This window comes from Pan paniscus, chromosome 10 (assembly GCF_029289425.2).
Source record: "Pan paniscus chromosome 10, NHGRI_mPanPan1-v2.0_pri, whole genome shotgun sequence".
NCBI lineage: Eukaryota > Metazoa > Chordata > Mammalia > Primates > Hominidae > Pan > Pan paniscus.
In genome coordinates this window covers 120,507,501-120,532,847 of record NC_073259.2, presented here as the reverse complement: position 1 = coordinate 120,532,847, position 25,347 = coordinate 120,507,501, and the positions used below count along the sequence as shown (strand labels likewise).

At 44.9% G+C, this 25,347-nt stretch overlaps 1 protein-coding gene across 4 annotated transcripts in view; it reads right to left on the bottom strand.

Annotated features, from left to right (window-relative positions):
- The window catches only part of PTPN11 (protein tyrosine phosphatase non-receptor type 11), a 91,157-nt gene extending 69,083 nt beyond the window's left edge, over positions 1–22,074 (bottom strand). For 2 of the 4 annotated variants that reach the window (XM_034934559.3, XM_034934561.3), the window contains exon 1: positions 21,832–22,074. In XM_034934559.3, coding sequence (XP_034790450.1) covers positions 21,832–21,845 — 14 coding nt within the window. In that variant the 5' untranslated portion in view covers positions 21,846–22,074. The remainder of the gene's footprint in view (positions 1–21,831) is intronic. The other 2 variants (XM_034934560.3, XM_034934562.3) reach the window with 1 other exon arrangement.
- Positions 22,075–25,347: the final 3,273 nt, after the last annotated feature.

Genomic DNA, 25,347 nt, shown 5'->3' with positions numbered 1-25,347 from the left:
CATTTGCTTTTTACTCTCTGAGAGCTTGTCAGAAGATTGAGTCTGGGCCCGGTGACTCATGCCTATAATCCCAGCACTTTGGGAAGAGCTGAGGCAGGCGGATTACCTGAGGTCAGGAGTTTGAGGCCAGCCTGGGCAACATGGCAAAACCTCATCTGTACTAAAAATACAAAAATTAGCCAGGCATGGTGGCACGCATCTGTAATCCCAGATACTCGGGAGGCTGAGGCAGGAGAATCACTTGAACCCGGGAGGCGGAGGTTGCAATGAGCTGAGATCATGCCACTGCGCTCCAGCCTAGGCAACAAAGCGAGACTCTGTCTTAAAAAAAAAAAAAAAAAGGCCAGGCACAGTGGCTCACGCCTGTAATCCCAGCACTTTGGGAGGCCGAGGCAGGCGGATCACGAGGTCAGGAGATTGAGACCATCCTGGGAAACCCCGTCTCTACTAAAAATACAAAAAAATTAGCTGGGTGTTGTGGCAGGCGCCTGTAATCCCAGCTACTCGGGAGGCTGAGGCAGGAAAATGGCATGAACCCAGGAGGTGGAGCTTGCAGTGAGCCGAGATCATGCCACTGCACTCCAGCCCGGGCGACAGAGCAAGACTCCGTCTCAAAAAAAAAGGAAAATTGAGACAGAATAGAATTTCACCCGGGAAAACGTCAACCTCAATTTATGTGATACCTATTATTCTAGCATCCAATACTTTTGCATTCAGAATGGTTAAACTATTCCGTTAAGAAAAAAAATCCTTGCTTGCAGCTTCTTTCATCTGTGGTTCCAGATGAAAGATGCCCAGAATTCTAAGGAATCAAAAAGTAATGACAACTGGCTTCTAGCTATTTATAGTTTTTCAAAAAGGTACAATGAAACTCTTACATTAGGCCTCAATTTGTCTACCTACATAAGCTAATTAAAATGTCAACTCTCTTTTGCTTTTGGCTGCAAAACAATTATGTTAATTGGGTGTGGCAACTGGAAACTGAGTGGCATATGTGCCTTCTACCAAGAGGAAAAAAATGGAAAAACTAATTATTATATAACACAGGTGTGGAGACCAAATCTTTCAGAATATTGGGTTTATGGTTTGGGTTTTTTTTTTTGTTTTTGTTTTTTTTTAAAAAAAGGACAATCCAGCCATGCATGGTGGCTCACACCTGTACTCCCAGCACTTTGGAAGGCCAAGGCAGGTAGATCACCTGAGGTCAGGAGTTCGAGACCAGCCTGGCCAACATAGTGAAGCCCCATCTCTACTAAAAATACAAAAAATTAGCCAAGTATGGTGGTGCGCGCCTATAGTCCCAGCTACTCCGGAGGCTGAGGCAGGAGAATCACCTGAACCCAGGAGACGAAGGTTACAGAGAGCCGAGATCACAGCACTGCACTCCAGCCTGAACAAAAGAGCAAGACTCCGTCTCAAATAATAATAATAATAATAATACAAAAATTAGCTGGGCATGGTGGCTGGCACCTGTAATCCCAGCTACTTGGGAGGCTGAGGCATGAGAATCACTTGAACCCCAGAGGCAGAGGTTACAGTGAGCTGAAATCACACCACTCCACTCCAGCCTCGGCAAAAGAGGGAGACTCTGTCTCAAAAATATAATAAAATAAGAATAAATTTTTTAAAAAGTTTTAAAAAAAGGGCAATCCCCTCCCCAAATGACAGGCTGAGAATCACTAACACATGGTGGCAAAGTCTTAGGGGTAGCCACATAGACTCTGGTGCCAGATTGTCTTGGTCTGAAGCCCAGCTCTCTGTGACCCTGGGCTACATATTTAACCTCTCTGTTAAGTCCTATAAAATGGAAGGTGTAACAGTACCCATGTCATAGTGTTGTTGAGAGGATAAAATGAGTTAATATTTATCAAGTATCTAGAAGAGTGCCTGGACTTTCAGGTAGCCAAGGACAACGATGATTGCCTAAATCCATCTCTCCCCATACATCCTTCAAAAACAACATAGAATTAAAAACAAAACAAGCCAGGCACAATGGTTCATGCCTGTAAATCCCAGTGTTTTGGCAGGCTGGGGTGGGAGGATTGCTTAAGGCCAGGTGTTCAAGACCAGCCTGGGCAACATAGCAAGATCCCATCTCTACAAAAAAATTAAAAATTAGCCAGGGACCAGGCACAGTGGCTCAAGCCTGTAATCCCAGCACTTTGGGAGGCCAAGGTGGGTGGATCACTTGAGGTCAAGAGTTCGAGACCAGCCTAGCCAACATGGTGAAACCCTGTTTCTACTAAAAAATACAAAAATTAGCCGGGTATGGTGGCATGCACCTGCAGTCTCAGCTACTCGGGAGGCTGAGGTGAGAGAATTGCTTGAACCTGGGAGGCAGAGGTTGCAGTGAGCCGAGATTGCACCACTACACTCCAATCTGGGGGACAGAGCAAGACTTCGTCTCAAAAAAAAAAAAAAAATTAGGTATGGTGGTGTGCTCCTGTAGTCTCAGCTACTCAGGAGGCTGAGGTGGGAGGTTCATCTAAGCCCAGCAGCTTGAGGATGCAGTAAGCTATGATCAAGACGCCACTGCACTCCAGCCAGGGCAAGAGTGGGACCCTGTCTCTAAGAAACACACACAAGAAAACAATAAACAAATAAAATGACATGAAAACCACACCCTCAACTTAAAGAGAATGCCCAAACTTCCAGATTACCTGTAAGCAAAAAAAAGAAAATATTCCAAACGTCAGTGAGTGACTGCTCAACCTCCTACTCCAAGCCTTTGTGCAAAAGAAGAGCATTCTGAGAAAAACAGCATGGTGTAGAGAACAGGGTAGCTAGTGGCAGGCCTAAAATTGCTCTAAAACCACCCCCAGAAACAGAAAGTCCACCCGAAGTGTGAAAATACTTCAGGTACATCAGAGTCCTGTTTATGGAAAGGGGCATGATTCCAGGGGGAAAGACTAAAAAGCTGTGGAAATAAGTCAGAAAACCTAGAACAAACGTGTAATTTTTCAGGGAAATGCAGTCTACAAAAATTAACCCATTAGAGTAAGAAAACTTAGGCAGACCAACTTGTATTAAAAAAAATAGAGGGAGCCTCTCTGAACCTATTCTGGTTCAGAGGCTACCTGATTAAAAATAAGAAAAAATAGGGAAAACAATTAAGGAACTACCGCACAGAAAATCACCAGGCCCAGATGGATTCCCAATGGACTTCTACCAAACCTTCAAAGACCAAATAGTCTCAATTCTTAAAATCATTCCTGAGTACTAAAAAGAAAGGAAAACTTCCAACTTCCTTTTACAAACTAAATATAACACTGATACCTATACCAATAAAGATGGCACAAGAAAAACAACAGAGACCAATGGTACTCATGAATATTGATGCAGAACTTCTAAACAAAATATAAAAGAATCCAATACCACATTTAGAAAATAATGCACCGTAACAAAGTGGTTAGAACCATACATCATATCACATATCAGAATAAATTTTAGGCCAGGCACGGTGGCTCACGCCTGTAATCCCAGCACTTTGGGAGGCCAAGGCGGGTGGATCACTTAAGGTCAGGAGTTCGAGACCAGCCTGGCCAACAGCAAAACCCCATCTGTACTAAAAAAAAAATACAAAAATTAGCCAGGCGCGGTGGCAGGTGCCTGTAATCCCAGCTACTCGGGAGGCCGAGGCAGCAGAATCGCTTGAACCCGGGAGGCGGGAGGCAGAGGCTGCAGTGAGCCAAGATCATTCCACTGCACTCCAGCCTGAGTGACACAGTGAGACCCTGTCTCAAAAAAATAAAATAAAATAAATAATAAACGTAAAAGATGAAACAATGCAATACTAGAGGAAAACATGGGTGAATGTCTTGTTAACCTTAGAATAAGGAAAGGCTTTCTATGACTCAAAATCCAGGGGCAATAAAAAAAAGATTGATAAATCTGGGATAATTTTAACATCACCTTTCATCAACAATTCAATTGCTTTTTAAGAAAAATTCATTAAATGGTAAAATTTATTACCATTTTTACCATTTATTACCATTTATTACCATAAATTTAATTATTCATTAAATGGTAAAAAACCTCAAGGACTGAAGTCAGTTCTAACTTGCAGTTTGAGGGTCTTTAAATCAATCATTCTTTGGAAACCAAGAAACTTAAATTCAACTCCATTCAGAGGCGGACAACTTACAACCCACAGTCCCTCCCACTGAGTTCAGTGCTATTCTCAGCCAAAAAAAAAAAAAGCCTTCATTTCTATTATAAAAGCAATGAAATGCCAAGGCTCAGAAAAACAGACATACTATTAAATCTGGATGCATATTTTGTTCTTCTAGCACTTACTCATGTTTTTCAACCCAAAAGACTAACACCCATGTAAGGGGAGAAGTATCAGGAAAATGCTTCTGAAAAACATATTTTAAAAATCTGATTTGAAGCATCTCTTGGTTATTGAAGCAACCTACAGAGCCAAACCACTGTCTCAAATCCCAGAATGCCACATCTCCTGGGCAAGCTAATTAATCTCTCTGCTTCGGTTTTTACATCTGTAAAATGTGGATAATAATAGTGTTTACCTCATAGGAAATGAGAATTAATGAATTAATGCACATAAAAGAACTATAAAGCATATAAAGCATTTAAAACTATTAAAGCTTGTTTGCTTGTTGTTACCTTCATGAATACATAAAACAATTATTGACTATAATATCTCTACCATAGATTATGTTTCATTAATATGCAATTACTCTAGTATTAACTAACTTATTATTTAATAATCTTTATCTTGAATGCTACTTAGCCCAATATTATTGGTACCACCTGAATCTCTTTTGCCCATGTTTGTTTTATTTATTCTTTGACATTCTGTGCCAATTTGTCTTTTTAAAGCAGAACACAACTGAATTTTTTTTTCTTTTTTCAAAATATTTTTATAAAATAGAGATGGGGTCCTACTATGTTGTTCAGGCTGGTCTCAAACTCCTGGACTCAAGTGATCCTCCCACCTCAGCCTCCCAAAGTGCTGGGATTACAGGTGTGAGCCACCATGCCCGGCCTGGATTTTTTCTTTTAATTCCATCTGGCTCAGCCATTAATTGAAGGACTTAATCCATTATCACTGACAGCTCATGTTTGGTATCATATCTGCTGATTGTTTCCTACTTTCAATTTTTTTTCTGTCTTTTGCCACTTAGTGACTTCAGTGACTGTCTACTTCAGGCAGACACCTATTTCTTACTCAAATAGAATTCTAATCATTTTTAAATTATACTGGTAGCCATATTGTAGTATTTAAAAAAAAAAAAAAAAAAAAAAAACCTTAATCCTACAGTCCCAGGTTATTGAAGGGAAAATAACTTTTGCCTCTCTTAGATGGAAAGTGAAGAATTTCTGGCTGTTGTTTTACTAGTCTCCATTAAATGAAATACAGCAGGCTCAGCGGTTGCTTCATTTTAAACACCAGTTAGACAGCCTAGACCCCCACAATCTACCTGCTTATCTGTTCCCTGACTGTCACCACTGTCATCTCTTCTTTTTTTAAAATAGATTCTAAAAGAATTTCTCACACTTGTCCTTGACCTCACCCCTGTGATGGCAGCCTCAAACATAGTATTATTAACTGCTTTTATGAAGATCTTTGTACAGGGCGGGGCAAGGTGGCTCACACCTGTAATTGCAGCACTTTGGGAGGCTGAGGTGGGAGGATTGCTTGAGGCCAGGAGTTCAAGATCAGCCTGGGCAACGTAGGGAAACCCCATCTCTACAAAAAATTAAAAAATTGGTGGGGCATTGATGGCACACACCTGTAGTCCCAGTTACTTGGGAAGCTAAGACGGAAAGATTGCCCGAGCCTGGGACGTCAGGGTTGCAGTGAGCTGCGATTGTGCCACTGAGCTCCAGCCTGGGCAACAGCACTTTCGGAGGCCAAGGCGGGCAGAGCACTTGAGGCCAGGAGTTCCAGACCAGCCTGGGCAACATGATGAAACCCCATCTCTACTAAAAATACAAAAATTAACTGGGCATGGTGGTGCGTGCCTGTAGTCTCAGCTACTTGGGAGGCTGAAGCACAAGAATCGCTTGAACCTGGGAGGTGAAGGTTGCAGTGGGTCAAGATCGCACCACTGCACCCCAGCCTGGGCAACAGAGTAAGACTCTGTCTCAAAAAAAACAAACAAACCCACAACCTTGTATATATACATATATACACTGACACGTATGTTCATGTGCATATACACACTACTCCCTCTGAGCCTGTGTGAAACACACTCGACACACACACAAATGGGATTCTCTTGTTTTACACCCTGATTTTTTCACATACTACAACTTGAAGATCTTTCTCTCTTTTTTTTTTTTTTTTGAGACGGAGTCTTGCTCTGTCGCCAGGCTGGAATGCAGTGGCGTGATCTCGGCTCACTGCAACCTCCGCCTCCTGGGTTCAAGTGATTCTCCTGCCTCAGCCTCCCGAGTAGCTGAGACTACAGGTGCACGCCACCATGCCCAGCTAATTTTTGTATTTTTAGTAGAGACCGGGTTTCACCATGTTGGCCAGGATGGTCTTGATCTCTTGATCTTGTGATCTGCCCGCCTCAGCCTCCTGAAGTGTTGGGATTACAGGTGTGAGCCACTGCGCCCAGCCAAAGATCTTTATCAGTACTTTGCTGGGTTTTTTGGTTGTTGTTTTTAGAGACAGGGTCTCACTCTGTTGCGCAGGTTGGAGTGCAGAGGTGTGATCATGGCTCACTGCAGCCTCAACCTCCCAGGCTCAAGCAATCCTCTCACATCAGCCTCCTGAGTAGCTGGGACTACAGGAATGCACCACTATGCCCAATTAATTTTTTTTATTTTTTGTAGAAATGGAGTCTTGCTATCTTGCTCTGCCTGGTCTCAAACTCCTGGCCTCAGCCTCCCAAAGTGCAGGGATTACAAGTGTGAGCCACCACACCTGGCCCACATCTAGGACTTCTTGACATTTTACAAGAGGTTTTGTTTTTGTTTTTGTTTTTGTTTTTTTGAGATAGGGTCTCACTCTATCTCCCAGCCTGGAGTGCAGTGGCACAATCATGGCTCACTACAGCCTCAACCTGCCAGGCACAAGCGATCCCTCCAATCTCAGCCTCCTCAGTAGCTGGGACCATGAAGGTGTCCAATACCAAACCTGGCTAATTGTTTTATTTTTCCTTTGTAGAGATAGGGTCTTGCTATGTTGCCCAGGCTGGCCCCAAGCTCCTGGCTTCAAGCAATCCTCCTTCTTTGGCCACCCAAAGTGTTGAGATTATAGGCATGAGCCACTGCGCCCAGCCAGTACCCTTTTATTCAATGGCTACATAATACCCCATTGTATGAATGTGCCATCCATAATCTAACCCTTCTTATAGGACATTTATGTTATCCTCTGGTTTTTTGTTATTACAAGTAATGCAGCAGAACATATCCTTTACAATCATTTTTACATACTTTTACAAATAAATCTGTAAAATTAAAGTTTTAGAAATAAAATGGCTTTGTCAAGATACGGTCATGCATTGCTTAACAACAGGAATATGTTCTGAGAAATGCATCATTAGGCGATTTCGTCACTGGTAACATCATGGAGCGTACTTACACAAACCTAGATGGCAGAGCCTACTACGCACCTGGGCTATATGGTATAACCTATTGCTCCTAGGCTACACACCTGTACAGCATGCTACTGTACTGAATACTGTAAGTAACTGTAGCACAATGGTATTTGTGTATCTAAACACATCCATACATAGAAAAGGTACAGTTTAAATACAATATAAAAGATTAAAAATGGTGGCCAGGTGCCTGTAAATGGTGGCTCATGCCTGTAATCCCAGCACTTTGGGAGGCTGAGGCAGGCGGATCACTTGAGGTCAGGAGTTCAAGACCAGCCTGGCCAACATGGTGAAACCCCATCTCTACTAAATATATAAAAATTAGCCAGATATGGTGTCCTGCGCCTGCAGTCCCAGCTACTCAGGAAGCTGAGGCAGGAGAATCGCTTGAACCCAGGAGGTGGAGGTTTCAGTAAGCCCAGATCACGCCACTACACGTCAGCCTGGGTGACACAGCAAGACTCCATCTCAAAAAAAAAAAAAAAAGTTAAAAATGGTATGTCTATACAGGACAGCTCCACCATAATCTTTTTTTTTTGAGATGGGGTCTTGCTATGTTGTCCCCACTGGTCTCAAACTCCTGAGTTCAAATGATTCTCCTGCCTTGGCCTACCAAAGTACTGGGATTACAGGTGTGAGCCACTGCGGCTGGGCCCATAATATTTTTTTTTTTTTTTTTGAGATGGAGTTTTGCCTTGTCATCTAGATGGGAGTGCAGTGGCCCAATCTCACCTCACTGCAACCTCCGCCTCCTGGGTTCAAGCGATTCTCCTGCCTCTGCCTCCTGAGTAGCTGGGATTACAGGCACCCGCCACCATGCCTGGCTAATTGTTTGTATGTTTTTAGCAGAGACGGGGTTTCACCATGTTGGCCAGGCTGGTCTCAAACTCCTGACCTCAGGCAATCCACCCACCTCGGCCTCCCAAAGTGCTGGGATTGCAGGTGAGAGCCACTGCGCCCAGCCCATTATATTCTTATGGGACCACCATTATGTATGCCGTCCATCATCAACTGAACCATCATTATGTGGCAAATGACTGTATATAATTTTTTTATTTTGACAAATATTGTCAAACCACCCTCAAAATAAGGTACTGGTTTGGACGGGCATAGAGTGTGAAATCCCCTGTTTTCCCTCACTTGTGCCAATACTACATACATTACCAAACTCTTTCATCTTTGTCTATCTGATTAATGGAAAATGGTACCATGTTAGTTTGCATTTCTTTGTGAGACTGAGCACTTTTTCATGTTTTCAGACCACTTGTGTTTCCTTTTCTATGAGTTGTCAGTTTGTCGTTGCTCATTTCCTATTAGATTTTTTTTCTTACTGATTTGTAGGAGGTCTTGATATAACCAGAAAATTACCCTTTACTGTATGTGTTGCAAATATTTGTCTCTGGTTTTTTTTCCCCCCTTTTTAGTCTGTGGTATTTTTTTTCCTACAGAGGTTCATGTTGGCATTGTTAAATTTATCAGATTTTTCCATTATGATTTCTGGGTTTCTTGCCATGCTTAGAAACTGTCTTAATTCACAGCAATGTTGTGTGGTGGAAATTAATTAATACATGCAAAATGCTTAGCACAGAACGCCCTTGGAGTTTCACATTTGGAACTAGAAATTTAGATGTTATCCAGAAGAAAACGTTTAGAAAAAAGTCACAGATCTTAACAGGACCCTGTACGGCATGGCCCCTGGTTGACTCTGGTTCTCTGATCACGTCTCCGATTTCCTCCAGTTGCTACACGCAGCTTTTACATGTGCTTTTCCCTCTGGCGGTCCCACAGTCAGATCCCCCATCCTACCTTCTCAAAAAAAAAACCCTGCTTCTCAGGGGTGACACTCAACATGGCAATATAGCATCTAATCACACATTTCTACAGTCACCAGGTTGAAGGCTAGACTGGCAGTTCCATGAGGGCGAAGGACACATCTATTTCTTTTATTGTTTTTTAGAGATAGGGTCTCGCTCTGTCCCCCAGGCTGGAGTGCAGTGGTGTGATCATGGCTCACTGCAGCTCCACCTCCTGGGCTCAAGCGATCCTCCCACCTCAGCATCCTGAATAGGAACATGTCTATTTCTTCACCACCGTATCCGCAGCCCCTAGCAAATGGTTAATACAGAGCAGTTCCTTACTAAACATTTGTGGCCAGAGGGAAGGAAGAGCAACCTTGGGGTAAGCCCCATCACTGCTCTCTCCTACATCCACACAGTTTCACATCTGTGACCCGGGTGGTGTCAACAGGAGGCTGTCAAGGATGACTCCAACTCCACGTACTCAAGAGGAAGAGGCAGAAGGCAGCTGACAAAGCCCTCTTCAAACTGGCCCCACCAGCAATTCATGTGGCAAAAAGATGGTCATTGTTTTTAATATACAGTCTCTTCTCACCCAATCGGTGGTACTGACAAGGATATTTTTCCCTATCTGTATGCTACTGTAGTCATTTTAATAAGAATTTGCAAAGTGAATGTCTAGGACACCTATGCATATGAGCCAAAAACTTGCTCCAAAGCCTCCCCGTGCATTTGGAAACACCAAATGTTGATATCTGAAACTAACTTGCAGTCTGGGTAACAAAGTAAGACCGCATCTCCACCAAAAAAAAATTTTTAATTAGCTGGGTGATGGCACATGCCTATAGTCATAGCTACTCTAAAGGCTGAAGCGAGGTCAAAGGTTTGAGACCAGCCTGGGCAACATAGTGAGACCTCATCTCTAGAAAAAAAAAAAAAAGTTTTGTAATTACCCAGGCATGGTGGCCCACACCTGTGGTCCCATCTACTCTAGAGGCTGAGATGGGAGGACTGCTTGAACCCAGGCATCTGAGGCTGCAGTGAGCCATAGTTGTGCCATTACACTCCAGCCTGGGTGACAGACCAAGACTCTGTCTCAAGATAAAAACAAAACAACAACAACAACAACAAACCTATATGAATCACAAAATTAAAAAGATGATTTATCCATACTTACATTGTTACAAACACTATTTTTCCACAATTATGAACTGGCTCTGATAATAAGAAAAAAGCAATATATGGCCAGGCGCTGTGGCTCACACCTGTAATCTCAGCACTTTGGGAGGCTGAGGCAGGCAGATCGCCTGAGGCTGGGAGTTCAAGACCACCCCCATCTCTACTAAAAATGCAAAAAATAGCCGAGTGTGGTGGCACACACCTGTAATCCCAGCTACTTGAGAGGCTGAGGCACAAGAATCACTTGAACTCAGGAGGCAGAGGTTGCAGTGAGCCGAGATGGTGCCACTGCACTCCAGCCTGGGCAACAGAGCAAGACTCTGTCTCAAAAAAGAAAAAAGAAAAATGTGATATGTTGGCTATTATACATTACAGCTGGTTAAAATTACAGCTATACTTACTGAATGTTTGCCACATGCCTGTGTGCAAAGCAGACTTGAGAAATCAAACTTTTCACCATTACATTCTGCTATTTAGTTCTAAAAATTTCTTTTTAATACCCTCATTCTTGCTGTCATCTCATATTTCTAAAAATTTCTTTTTTTGTTGTTGTTGTTTTTTTGAGACGGAGTCCTGCTCTGTCACCCAGGCTGGAGTGCAGTGGCACAATCTCAGCTCACTGCAACCTCCACTCCCGGGTTCAAGCGATTCTCCTGCTTCAGCCTCCCACGTAGCTGGAATTACAGGTGTGTACGACCACACCCAGTTAATTTTTCTGTATTTTTAGTAGAGACAGGGTTTCACCATGTTGGCCAGGCTGGTCTCGAACTTCTGACCTCAAGTGATCAGCCCGCTTCAGCCTCCCAAAGTGCTGGGATTACAGGCGTGAGCCACTGCGCCTGGCCCACCCTGTCTCTTAAAAAAAAAAAAGTAGTTTCAACTGCCAAAGGTGAAACTAGGTAAACACCACCTACATCCATCTAGATCAGCAACAGAAGATAAGGTAGGTGGTCTTCTCTTTTACCCTTTTATTACATAAACTGTATTATTTCATTTACAACTTACAATTATGCTATCCTGTTATTAAGAACAAACAGATGAGAATAGTATTTTCAGGGAAACTTAGTAACCAGTATTTAGCACAGAGGCTGGAGACAGTAAGGACTTAATAAACATTAGTTTTCACTATTATTAACATTATTATTATTGGTGGAGGTTATGCAGGATAGATACTTCTGATGCATAATTATGTTAGTTTCACATAGGCAATTGTGACATGTATGTCATTTAAGCTAACACTGCTTCTTCATACACTTCTTCATGGCTCTGGAGCTGTCTCTACATTATTTCAAACAATAGTTAAGAGGCCGGACGCGGTGGCTCACGCCTGTAATCCCAGCACTTTGGGAGGCCGAGGCGGGCGGATCAACTGAGGTTGGGAGTTCAAGACCAGCCTGACCAATGTGGAGAAACCCCGTCTCTACTAAAAATACAAAATTAGCCTGGCGTGGTGGCACATGTCTATAATCCCAGCTACTCGGGAGGCTGAGGCAGGAGAATAGCTTGAACCCGGGAGGTGGAGGTTGCAGTGAGTTGAGATCACGCCATTACACTCCAGCCTGGGCAACAAGAGCTAAACTCCGTCTCAAAAATAAATAAATAAATAAGTAATATATAGTTAGAAATTGAAATAGCTATTCCATGACCATCTACTTGAGCTTTCGTAGATTTTAAACTTTCCTTCCATAGCTTTTTTTTTTCCAAAAGTATTCATAATTACCAAAAATGCTTCCCAGTTACAGGTTTAATATGTGTATTCAATCACTGACAATTTTGTAATTTGCAACTTGCTTATCACTAGCAAGGAGCAGTTAGAGTTCATTCGACCCTGAGAACTTAGTAAGAGAAGATAAAGAACAGTGGAATTAATAAAAATCTTAATGTATAGGGCCAGCCTCAAAGGTTATAAGCGCTTGTATATTAGTAAGTGAGGCAACAAAAAAAAAAGACAACACACAGCTTGAACTCCCCATCTCACACCTAGCATAATTTGACACAATAGGGCTTAGTTTAAAAACTGAACCAACAAATGAAACCTGCAATGTAAGTACATCCATATAACCTGGAAGGAGGGGAAGTGGCAAAACAGTATGGCCTCATTTGAGTTTATCAACAAGTTTATTACAATTAATACAGAATGATTACAGTTAATTACAATTAACACAGAGGGTCCAGATAAGATGAGAAGAGACAAATAAATTTCCAGTCCTCACCATGTATATAGTAGGCACTTGATCAATGGCTGCTGAGTGAATGAATTTTGATAGGAGTAAAGGATAAAAAGACACTGATGGGCTAGGCACAGTGGCTTATGCCCATAATGCCAGCACTTTGGGAAACTGAGGCAGGAGACTCACTTGAAGCCAGAAGTGCAAGTCCAGCCTGGACAACATAGCAAGACCCCGTCTGTATAAAAAATGAAAAACTTAACTGGGCATAGTTGTACGCACCTGTGGTCCCAGTTACTTGGGAGGCTGAGGCAAGAGGATCACTTGAGCCCAGGAGTTTGAGCTTCAATGAGCTATGATTGCATCACTGCAATCCAGTGTGGGTGACAGAGCAAGACCTTGTCTCAAAAAAAAATAAATAAATAAAAATAAAAATAAAAAAACACTGAGGGGAGGGGGTAGAGAAAGAGTTACAAGGAGAGGGAAGTAAGCATCCTTCTCCTCATCTTGCTCATTCTAACACCTGCAAAACCTGCCAGCCCCTGACAATCCCTTCTAACCAGCCATCATCTGGCATTATCTATATCTATATCTATATAGATATAGATATATAGATATATAGATTTTTTTTTTTTTTTTGAGACAGAGTCTTGCTCTGTCGCCCAGGCTGGAGGGCAGTGGCACAGTCTCGGCTCACTGCAACCTCCACCTCCCGGGTTCACGCCATTCTCCTGCCTCAGCCTCCCGAGTAGCTGGGACTACAGGCACCCACCACCAGGCCTGGCTAATTGTTTGTATTTTTAGTAGACACAGGGTTTCACCATGTTAGCTAGGATGGTCTCGATCTCCTGACCTCCTGATCCACCCGCCTCGGCCTCCCAAAGTGCTGGGATTACAGGTGTGAGCCACCACGCCCGGCCTATATCTATATTTTTTTTTGAGACAAGGTCTCACTCTGTCACCCAGGCTGGAGTTCAAAGACACGATCTCGGCTCACTGCAACCTCCACCTTCCAGGTTCAAGCAATTCTCCTGTCTCAACCTCCCAAGTGGCTGTGACTACAGGCATGCACCACCACACCTGGCTAATTTTTCTATTTTCTGTAGAGACAGGGTTTCACCCATGTTACCCAGGCTGGTCTCAAACTCCTCAGCTCAGGTGACCTGCCAGCCTCGGCCCCTCAAAGTACTGGTATTATAGGTGTGAGCCACCACGCCCAGCCATTATCTATATTTATTAAGGATCGCTGGCCAGGTGCAGTGGCTCACACCTGTAATCTCAGCACTCTAGGAGGCCAAGGAGGGAGGATAGGTTGAGCCCCAGAGTTCAAGACCAGCCTGAGCAACATAGTGAGACCTCGTATCTACAAAAATAAAATAAATAAAATAAAAAAGATCACACAGCCCAGGTAGGTACCACTCATCTCATAGAAAGACTTACACACACATACACACAAACCAGCACTTGGGGGAAAGAGCCTCAAATCAATGTCTAAAATAAGCTCCAGGGCCTATTACACATGACCGCTGTGTTGAGTGGGTTTTAAAAAATGGGAGACATAATTTGTGTCTGTAAGAGTTTACATTTCTCAGCAACAAAAAGAGGAAAAAAAACAAAGTTTTGGCTGGCTGCGGTGGCTCACACCTGTAATCCCATCACTTTGGGAGGCTGAGGCAGGTAGATCACCTGAAGTCAGGAGTTCAAAACCAGCCTGGCCAACATGGTGAAACCCCATCTCTACTAAAAATACAAAAATTACCCAGGTGTGGTGGCGCATGCCTGTAATCCCAGCTACTCAGGAGGCTGAGGCAGGAGAATCGCGTGAATCAAGGGCGCAGAAGTTGCAGTGAGGCAAGATGGTGCCACTGCACTCCAGCCTGCGCAACAAGAGTGAAACTCTGTCTCAAAGAAAAAAAAAGAGTTTACAAACCTGAACTATCTGTCAGGAAATCACACCCGAAATCTGAATGCAGATTCTGCAAAGGCTTTACTCTTTGAGGCTAGGGACTTATGTCAAGTGAGTTTTAAAAAAAGATGCTGATGAAACAAAAAGAAAATACAATGATGCTGAATATTTTGTTTTATCTATGCATCCCCCTCCTCCAGTGATGTGGGGAAACAGTCAAGCTGGCCAGTAATTTCAGGAACTTCATCTCAAGGCTGCTATACTGAGAAAGGAGGTTTAGGCTGGGGGCAGTGGCCCATGTGTGTAACCCCAGCACTTGGGGAGAATCGCTTGAGCCTGGGAGTTCCGACCTCATCTCTATAAAAAAATCAAAAAATTAGCTGAATGTGGTGGTGCACGCCTGCAGTTCCAGCTACTCAGGAGGCTGAGGAGGGTGTATCCCTTGAGCCCAGGAGGTTGAGGCTACAGTAAGCTATCATTGCAACATTGCCCTCCAGCCTGGGTGACAGAGTGAGATCTTGTCTCAAAAAAAGAGAGGGGTGGAATTTAAACTAGGGATCCAAAGTCTAATTTCAGGGTGGGAGGGGTTTGAGGGATGAGAAATTACTTAATGGGTACAATGTATGTTATTCAGGTGCTGGTTACACTAAAAGCCCAGACTTCAATGCTGGATAATACATTCATGTAATAAAACTGCACTTGTAACCTTTAAATGTATAAAGTCTAATTTCAGTTTCTTGTATACATATAAATTTATATCTTTCTTACCTGCTACTCCAGAAAAATTATTATATTTGTTCTTGGGGAATAAGTTTATAGTTTGTTACTTTCTACAGATTACAAGAATATTCCTCATTTCTAATCTAATTAAATTTTAATATCCTATAGTAAAAGAGTAAGTCATGCTGAAAAAAAAGGCATCAATAGGGACAAGCATTATAAGTAAAAGGCTACAAAAAAAGTTAAATTCTTGAAAAGTGTTCTAATGCATGCTACACTGTATTTCATTTAACTAGCCCCCCACCGACTGATGAACATTTCAGCTGTCTCCAATATTTTGCCATCTCAACAATAATGCAATAAATATCCTACTAAATGTCAAAATTTTTTTAAAGTTGTTAGGTGGGCACAGTGGCTCACGTCTGTAATCTCCAGCACTTTGGAGGCCGAGGCGAGTGGATCACCTGAGCTCAGGAGTTTGAGACCAGCCTGGGCAACATGGCAAAACCCCATCTCTACACACACACACACACACACAATTAGCCTGACATGGTGGTGTGTGCCTGCAGTCCCAACACACACACACACACACACACACACACACACAATTAGCCTGACATGGTGGCGTGTGCCTGCAGTCCCAGCGCGCACACACACACACACACACACACACACAATTAGCCTGACATGGTGGCGTGTGCCTGCAGTCCCAGCGCGCACACACACACACACACACACACACACAATTAGCCTGACATGGTGGCGTGTGCCTGCAGTCCCAGCCACTTGGGAGGCTGAGGTGGGAGAATGCTTGAGCCTGGGAGGCAGAGGTTGCAGTGAGCTGAGGTCTTGAGCCTGGGTGACAGAGTAAGACCCCATCTCAAAAAAAAAAGTTGTTAAAGCAGCTTTTTATCCTTTTTTTCCAAGCAGCTTTTTAACGGTAGTGCATAGATATGTCTTTATAAATCACTATTTTCTCATGGAGTTTCATTGGTCAGCATCTCTGCTTTGATGACAAGGCAATAAACAAAAACTACCTCCAAAAAAGACTTTCCACAAACTACTTTTACCCAAGTTCAAAGCCTCTCTCATCACTTGTCTCATCTCCCTGAATCTACTCCTGCCTCCTACAATCCTTCCTTCACAGCAGCCAGAGAAATATTTTTAAATAGATCAGCTCATGCCACTCCCCCGATCACATCCTTCTATGATTTTGCATTGCTCTAAAAATACAATCTACACTCCTCTCCATGGTCCACATGACACTAAAGACATTAAGAATCCCTATGTGGTCTGCTCCCACCTACCTCCGACCTTCCCAGCCTCACAGCTCCCACACGTGCTCTCTCCTAGACTTCAATCACTCCGAGATCTTCTCCCACTTCAGCACTTTTGCATGTGCTGTTTCCTAAAACCTGGAATACTCAATGCCTAGCACGGTACCTGGCACAGAGTTATCCCACCATAAATAATTCTTCAATGAATGGATAGATGTTTCATTAGAGTCGGCCAGTGGGATGATAAAAACTTGAACCATTATCTTTAAAATAGACATTGTAAAGGCCAGGTACAGTGGTTCACATCTGTAATCCTAGCACTTTGGAAGGCCGAGGCAGGCAGACAGCTTGAGCCCAGGAATTTGAGACCAGCCTAGGCAACAGAGCAAGACCCTAACTCTACAAAAAAATAGAAAAATTGGACAAGTTCAATGCCACGTGCCTGTAGTCAGTCCCAGCTACTCAGGAGGCTGAGATGGGAGGATCACTTGAGCCCAGGAGGTCGAGGCTGCAGTGAGCCAAGATTATGCCACTGCAGTCTCCAGCCTGGGCAACAGGGTAAGACCCTGTCTCAAAAAAAGAAAAAAAAAAAAAAGACATTGTATGTGTGTATATACATGTATGTGTAGACAGATATACACATTACAGAAACACATACAATGTGTATTTGTGTTTATATGAGTATACAAATATACATATGTACACATACATTCTAAACAGTATATTCTATACCAATAAATTTCATATTTCAGGCTTGTGTGGTAGCTCATGCCTATAATCCCAGCACTTTGGAAGGCCAAGGTGGGCAGATCACTTGAGGCCAGGAGTTCAAGACCGGCCTGGCCAACATGGTGAAACCCCGTCCCTACTAAAAATATAAAAATTAGCCAGACATGGTGGCACGCACCTGTAATCCCAGCTACTCAGGAGACTGAGGCACAAGAATTGTTTGAACCCAAGAGGTGGAGGTTGCAGTGGGCCAATATTGTATCACTGCACTCCAGCCTGGGTGACTGAGTAAGACTCTATTTCAAAAAAAAAAAAATTCAAATTTCATTTTGGTACTAGCTTTATCAAATTCATTTGATGCTGGCATAAAAGTCTGTCTCCCTCTCTAAATTCAGTGCTCCTCGCGAACACGGATAGTATTTTTCCTATTTCAATGTTGTCAAAGAGCGTCACATATACACATTTGCTCAAGGCACAAAGTCCTCCAAAATTCATAGTAATGAACTGGGCTGCATTTTAGGGCATCTGAATCCATTTCAGGGTCTCCAATCCTTGGTTGGGGTCCACAACTCCCAGAGACCTTGCCAACATCACTTTTTGCCTCTTTCTTCCTTAAAAACATTGGCGTTGGATGGCAAGTACTGTCTGTGTTTCCCAGAGGGAACGGGAATAAGCTGAGTTTCTCTATTGTTCTGTGGCTGCCTAACAAAGTACACCACGGCCTGCTAGGACAATTACAAACATGAGTTGGCTCTGCTTTTCCAGCATCATGTGCCACTCATAACAGTCTCCACATTGACCATGGACACGAGGGGTAAGTCATCTTAGCAGTGGCCTCTGCACTTGAGCAACTCTAACCAAAAACTTGGCCTTACATCGGGACCTAACGTTAATAAAGACATCCCAGTTTCAACTGCAAAGACACAGAACTGTTATTTTTCAGCAAGGCAAGTTTATTTACTCCCGCAGGAGATAAACAAACGTGGCCATCAGGGAGAGCCCAGGACAAAATGTACTTGACCTGCAAGAGATAAACCAAAAGCCTCCAGTCTCAGAACAAGCTCAATTTTCTGCCCCTCTCAGCTCATCGTCACGTATGGATTTCACAGGAACAAAAACAGATGTAAAGGAGGTACCACATGCTGAAGGAAGAGTTGGAAAATACAGGCAGCTTTGTTGGTTTCACAAAGGCAGAAAAGGGCAGAGAAGCAACCTCAAAATCTAAATCCAGTACTATCACTGCTACATGATCAAGGGAGGAGTCACTTAATTGCTGAATGCCTTAGTTTTCCTACCTATGATGCTGAGAGATATCAGTACATTGAATATACTTACATTTTAATTACTGGATGCATATAAAAGCCGAACCCAAGAGGAGTTATTTTGATAATTAAGCAAAACAAAATTCAGACTACTAATCGTCATTCAGGTGTCAGCTCACACGATCGCCTTCTCTAAACCGCCTATCAAAACTAACTGCATTCTCCCATCCTCACATTTCTGTGGGATTTTTTCCCTCCTAGAATTTATTACTACCTGAAATTGCCCTATTTAGTCATGTGTTTGTCTGCTCTCTCTCAGCCATGAAAATAGCAATATTTTCCTATCTTACTGCTTTATCCTGCCTGGCTCATTAACTTCCTGTTGAATGAATTAATACTAGGTTAAAGTAATTTGAAGGCCGGACGCAATAGCTCATGCCTGTAATCCCAGCACTTTGGGAGGCTGAGGCAGGAAGATCACTTGAGCCCGGGAGTTTGAGACCAGCCTGGCCAACATGGCAAAACCCTGTCTCTATAAAAAAATACAAAAATTAGCCGGGTGCGGTGGTGCACACCTGTAGCCCCAGTAACCGGAAAGCTGAGGAGGGAGGATGGATTGAGCCTAGGAAAACAAGGCTGCAGTGACTGCACCACTGCACTCCAGCCTGGGCAACAAAGTGAGACCCTATCTCAAAAAAACACAATAATAACAATAATAATAAAATTCTAGGGCTGGGCAGGGTGTCTCACGCCTATAATCCCAACACTTCAGGAGGCCGAGGTGAGAGGATCACTTGAACCCAGGAGTTTGAGACTGCCCTGGGCAACACAGTGAGACCCCATCTCTATTCAAACAATTTTAAAATTTTTAAAAATAAAATTCTAGGAAATGCAAACTAATACATAGTGACAGAAAGCAGAATAGTGGCTGCCTAAGAACAAAGGAAGGATTATAAAGAACATAAGGCAAAATTACCAGGGGTGATAGATGTGTTCATTATCTTGACTATTGTGGTGGTTTCCCAAGTGTATATGTATGTCAAAACTGATCAAATTGTACATTTAAATATATGCAATTAATTGCATGTCATTTATACCTCATTAAGGCTGGTTAACAAATAAAACAGGCTTATAATCCAAAAAATAATGAATCATTCAAAATTATGTGTATTATGTTCATAACCCAGCTTTTTGGGTGGTACATAATACCAGGGCTGGAGGGGAGAAGGAATTACTCCATTTCAAACTGTCATCTTTACCACTTGCTATTTTGACTATGCCCACACTTCTATGCTTCTAAATGAACAAACTGGACAATGTAGGGTCTATTACTACCCAGACCTTTTCCCAACCCCCAGCCCCGTCTGATGTCTCCTAAAGCAGCAGATCCTTACTTGTCTGGAAGAGCAGACACCAGGAACAAAAGGCTCAATGACTATTTGACAGATTACAGAATAGACAACTGTTTATTTAAAAGCTCCCTAAAGAATTAGAACATTTGAGGCTATACACTGTTCTGTTGAAATGCAGTTATATATTACCCAGATCTGTAAGCACTTGCCAACCGACCTGTCCAAGTCACTCACTTCCTACGAGTTCTCAGTTTTCTTTTTTCTCCCCTTTTTAAATTCCAGATCCATGTATGAATAACATGCCAGGTGTGTTTGGAGGAGACATTCCTAATATTTTGAAAAATCTCATTCAGGCTGGGTGCGGTGGCTCACGCCTGTAATTCCAGCACTTTGGGAGGCCAAGGCGGGCGGATCATGAGGTCAGGAGTTTGAGACCAGCCTGGCCAACATAGTGAAACCCTGTCTCTACTAAAAATACAAAAATTAGCCGGGCATAGTGGTGCGCCTGTAGTCCTAGTTACTTGGGAGGCTGAGGCAGGAGAATCGCTTGAACCTAGGAGGCGGAGATTGTGGTGAGCCGAGATTGCGCCACTGCACTCCAGCCTGGGCAACAGAGTGAGCCTCCGTCTCCAAAAAGAAAAAGAAAAAAAGAAAAGAAAATCTCATTCAAATAGCCTCAATAGCTTGAATCGTTTTTTAAATGTCTGAGACAGTGACCATAATTGAACAATCATGGAAAAGAATAGACAATGGGTCTTAAGTGTGAGTGGTATATAGAGTGACTATACAAAATAGCAGGATCACTATCTGAAAACAACAGGTCACACTACTGTTTGACAACAAAATTAAGGCTTACAAATGGTTAGCAATAGTTACAAAATAATAGAAGCAACATAGTGATTAAAAGTAGGGATTCTGTCTCCACCACCTACTAGCTGTGAGGTTAGGCAATTTACTTAACCTCTGAAACTCGGTTTACTCATCTTTACAATGGGGATAATAGTAGCCATCTGATAGGGCTGTGGTCAGAACTAAGCAAATGTTAGCTATTAGTAGTAGTATTACCCTGACCTTTCAAAGGATCTCATTAACTCACTAATCCTCCTAAGTTTCAAATCTTGTCATTTACTAGCATGTTGCTTCTGGGCCTCGGTTTCCTCATCCATAAAACGGGTACCAGTAAAGTGACCTGACTGTTAAGGTTGCAGTGAAGGATTAAATAACGAGATGCGGCTCCCTTCCTTTCCATCTCCCAAAGCGAAGATCGCAGAGGAAGGAAATACTTCTAGTGGCTGCAGATACAGTCAGTTTTTCCATTTCTGGCACGTGAGGGGTAGGAGGAAAAGAAGACACAAAGAGGCATATAAAAGGGTCAGGGGTCCTGCGTGAAGTCCCCAAATGCACGCAAGTGGCACAGTGAGCCAGAACGACTAGACCACTGGGGGCCCGGCCCCGCGCAACTCCCCTCTCGTGTCCCAAGGAGCCTCCCCAAGTGAGCAGGGTTATTTCGGAATCACCATGAGGCAATTCTCATGAGGCAATGGGTCAGGAATGCGGCGCTGAGCCGGGCCGCTGGCACCCGTGGTTCCCTCGGCGGCTCTACCTGCCCCGGGCCTGACGGGCATCCCCGGGGCTGCCGCAGCCGGAACTCGGGGAGGCAGGAAATGAATGGGGACCCGAGGGGTGGGGGCGCGGTGGGGCCGGCCCCCGGCCCCGGGAGGGCGAGGGGACGAGGAGGGAGCCGGCCCCCAACCCCGACCCGGGGCGGGAGCCCGAAGCCCGGCCGGGGCGCCCCCTTCCGGACGGGGCTAACCGAACGCGGCGGTGGCCGGGCCGAGGCCCGGGCCGGGCCCCTCGGGGCTCCTCACCTCCGCGATGTCATGTTCCTCCCGCCCTCCGGCTCCGCGACGGACCCGCTCCTTGCTCAGGCTCCGCTGGGCTCGGTCACATCGGGCTGGCCCGAGGGAGGCCTGCTCGGGACCGGACGCGGGGCAGAGCCAGCCGGCCGCGCACAGACCCCCCTCCAGGCCTGGGGATCCTGGAGACTGTGCAGCTGCCCCCCGGCCCGGCTCGCTCCTCCTCCGCCCCCGCCCTTCGCCGCCGTCGCCCCCGTGATGTCACCGCTCGCGACGCCCGCCGCCACTTCCTGCTTCCCGTCAGCGGAGGACCGAGCGACGGCCGGGAATGGCAGCGCGGGGGCTCCGCGGAGGCGCCACGCACAGTGTCCAAAGCATCCTTGCTTCCTCCTGGAAACCGCGGCCGCCAGGTGTGAGCTGCGCGCTCCGCGTCTACGCCACCGACCCGTCCGGGCCCGCTGCCACATCGATTTCATTCATTTCGTTCCACAAATCGCCGCTCCACTCATTAGCTGTGGAACCTTGGGGAAATTACCTACTGTCTCCGAGCCTCGGTTTCCTATTCTTTTCTTTCTGTAAGATAAAGATAGTAGGCTGGGCGCGGTGGTTCACGCCCGTAATCCCAACACTTTGGGAGGCTGCGGCAAGAGGTTCGCTTAAGCCAAGGAGTTCGAGGCCAGCCTGGGCAAAAAAGCAAGACCTCATCTCTACAAAAAATGCAAAAAACTAACCGGGCGTGGAGGCTGCGGCGGGAAGATAACTTAAGCCCGAGAAGTCGGGGCTGCAGTGAGTCGTGATCACGCCACTGCACTACACCCTGAGCGACAGGGCAAGACACTGCCTAAAAAAATAATAATAGGCTGGGCGCGGTGGCTCACGCCTGTAATCCCAGCACTTTGGGAGGCCGAGGTGGGCGGATCACGAGGTCAAGAGATCGAGACCATCCTGGCCAACATGGTGAAACCCCGTCTCCACTAAAAATTCAAGAATTAGCCTGGCGTGGTGGGGGGCGCCTGTAGTCCCAGCTACTTGGGAGTCTGAAGCAGGAGAATCGCTTGAACCCGGGAGGCAGAGGTTGCATTGAGCCGAGATCGCGCCACTGCACTCCAGCCTGGCAATAGAGCGAGACTCCGTCTCAAAATAATAATAATAATTACAATAAATACTACTTTGGGGTGGGAGCGGTGGCACACGCCTGAAATCCCAGCACTTCCCTTTGGGAGGCTGAGGCGGGCGAATCGCTTGAGTCCAGGAGTTGGGAACCAGCCCGGGCAAAATAGTGAAATCCCATCTCTACAAAAAATACAAAAATTAGCCGGGCGTGGTGGCGCGCGCCTGTAGTCCCAGCGCCTGTAGTCCCAGCTACTCGGGAGGCTGAGGTGAGAGGATTGCTTGAGCCTGGAAGGTCGAGGCTGCTGAAAGCCGAGATCGCGCCACTGCACTCAGGCCAGGTATGGTGGCTCACGCCTTCATCCCAGAACTTTGGGAGGCTGAGGCAGGAGGATTGCTTGAGCCTAGGAGTTCAAGACCAGCCTGGGCAACATGGCGCGACCATGTCTCTTAAAAAAAAAAAAAAAAAAAAAAGCCGGGTGGTGGGGAAGTATTACTTTGGACACTCTGTGAAGCTCGAGCAAGAGAGCAAGGCCAGAAACAGAGAAGCCAGTCAAAATACGGAATACTATAGTATTCTGGTCTGGGAATAATGGTAGCTCAGACCAGATTGAGAAGAGTAGAGCTTTTACTTGATTGATGCGCATATGACTCATTGAAGGCTACAGATCTAGCTGAGCGTGGTGGCTCACGCCTGTAATCCCAGCACTTTGGGAGGCCAAGGAGAGCAGATCACTTGAGGTCAGGAGTTCAAGACCAGCCTGGCCAACATGGTGAGACCCCGTCTCAACTAAAAATACAAAGATTAGTCGGGCTTGGTGGCGCACACCTGTAGTCCCAGCTACTCCGGAGGCTGAGGTGGGAGAATTGCTTGAACCGGACAGGCAGAGGTTGCAGTGAGCCCAGACTGCACCACTGCGCTCCAGCCTGGGTGACAGGGCGAGACTCTTCTCAAAAATAAATAAATAAAGGCTACAGATCTAGTGAATGGCAGAGCCATAAGTTTAACCCATATCTGTATAGCTCCAAAATCCTCATTTTTTTAATGCTTGCCCATTTCATTCATATACAAATGACTCTCATACTGTGTGCTAACTGCTTCAGCATCATGTGCTCCTTACAAAGATCACCTTTAATATATGCCAATTTAATTCACATGAGAGCCATTTAACAAGCAGTTGTCCCTCTCCCTAAATCCTGGCCACCTAGATGACAAGCTACATTTTAACTGATCTCAGGCCCGCAGGCCTAAACTTCCTAATCCAATCTCCACATAGTAGCCAGAGTAATCTAAACTACAAAACTAGGCGGGGCACGCGGGGCGCGGTAGCTCATGCCTGTAATCCCAGCACTTTGGGAGGCCAAGGCAGGTGGATCACCTGAGGTCAGGAGTTTGAGGCCAGTCTGGCCAACATGATGAACCCTCGTCTCTACTAAAAATACAATTAATTGTGGCCAAGTGCGGTGGCTCACACCTGTAATCCCAGCACTTTGGGAGGCCAAGGTGGGTGGATCACCTGAGGTCAGGAGTTTGAGACCAGCCTGGCCAACATGGTCAAACACAATCTCTACTAAAAATACAAAATTTAGGGCTGGGCGCGGTGGCTCACGCCTGTACTCCCAGCACTTTGGGAGGCTGAGGCGGGCGGATCACGAGGTCAGGAGATCGAGACCATCCTGGCTAACACAGTGAAACCCCATCTCTACTAAAAATACAAAAAATTAGCCGGGCGTGGTGGTGGGCACCTGTAGTCCCAGCTGCTCGGGAGGCTGAGGCAGGAGAATGGCGTGAACCCAGGAGGTGGAGCTTGCAGTGAGCCAAGATCGCACCACTGCACTCCAGCCTGGGCAACAGAGCGAGACTCTGTCTCAAAAAAAAAAAAATACAAAATTTAGCTGGGTGCAGTGGCAGGCACCTGTAGTCCCAGCTACTCAGGAGGCTGAGGCGAGAGAATCGCTTGAACCCAGGAAGTGGTGCTTGCAGTGAGCCAAGATTGCGCCACTGCACTCCCACCTGGGCGTCAGAGCGAGACTCCATCTCAAAAAAAAAAAAAAAAAAAAAACTGCAAAACTAGTCACTCCCTACATTGAATTCACCAATGGCTTCTCCTTGATTTTAGAATGAAGTGCAAAAAAAAAAAAAAAAAGGTTTATCCCCCTGGATGTGGTGGCTAACCTCTGTAATCCCAGTGTTTTGGGACTCCTAGGTGGGAGGATTTCTTGAGCCCAAAGAGTTCAAGAACAGCCTGGGCAACAGAGTAAGACCCCTGTCCCTACAAAAAAAAAAAAAAGTTTTTTGTTTTGTTTGAGTTGGAGTCTCATTCTGTTACCCAGGCTGGAGTGCAGTGGCGCAATCCCGGCTCACTGCAAACTCCACCTCCCGGATTCAAGCAATTCTCCTGCCTCAGCCTCCCAAGT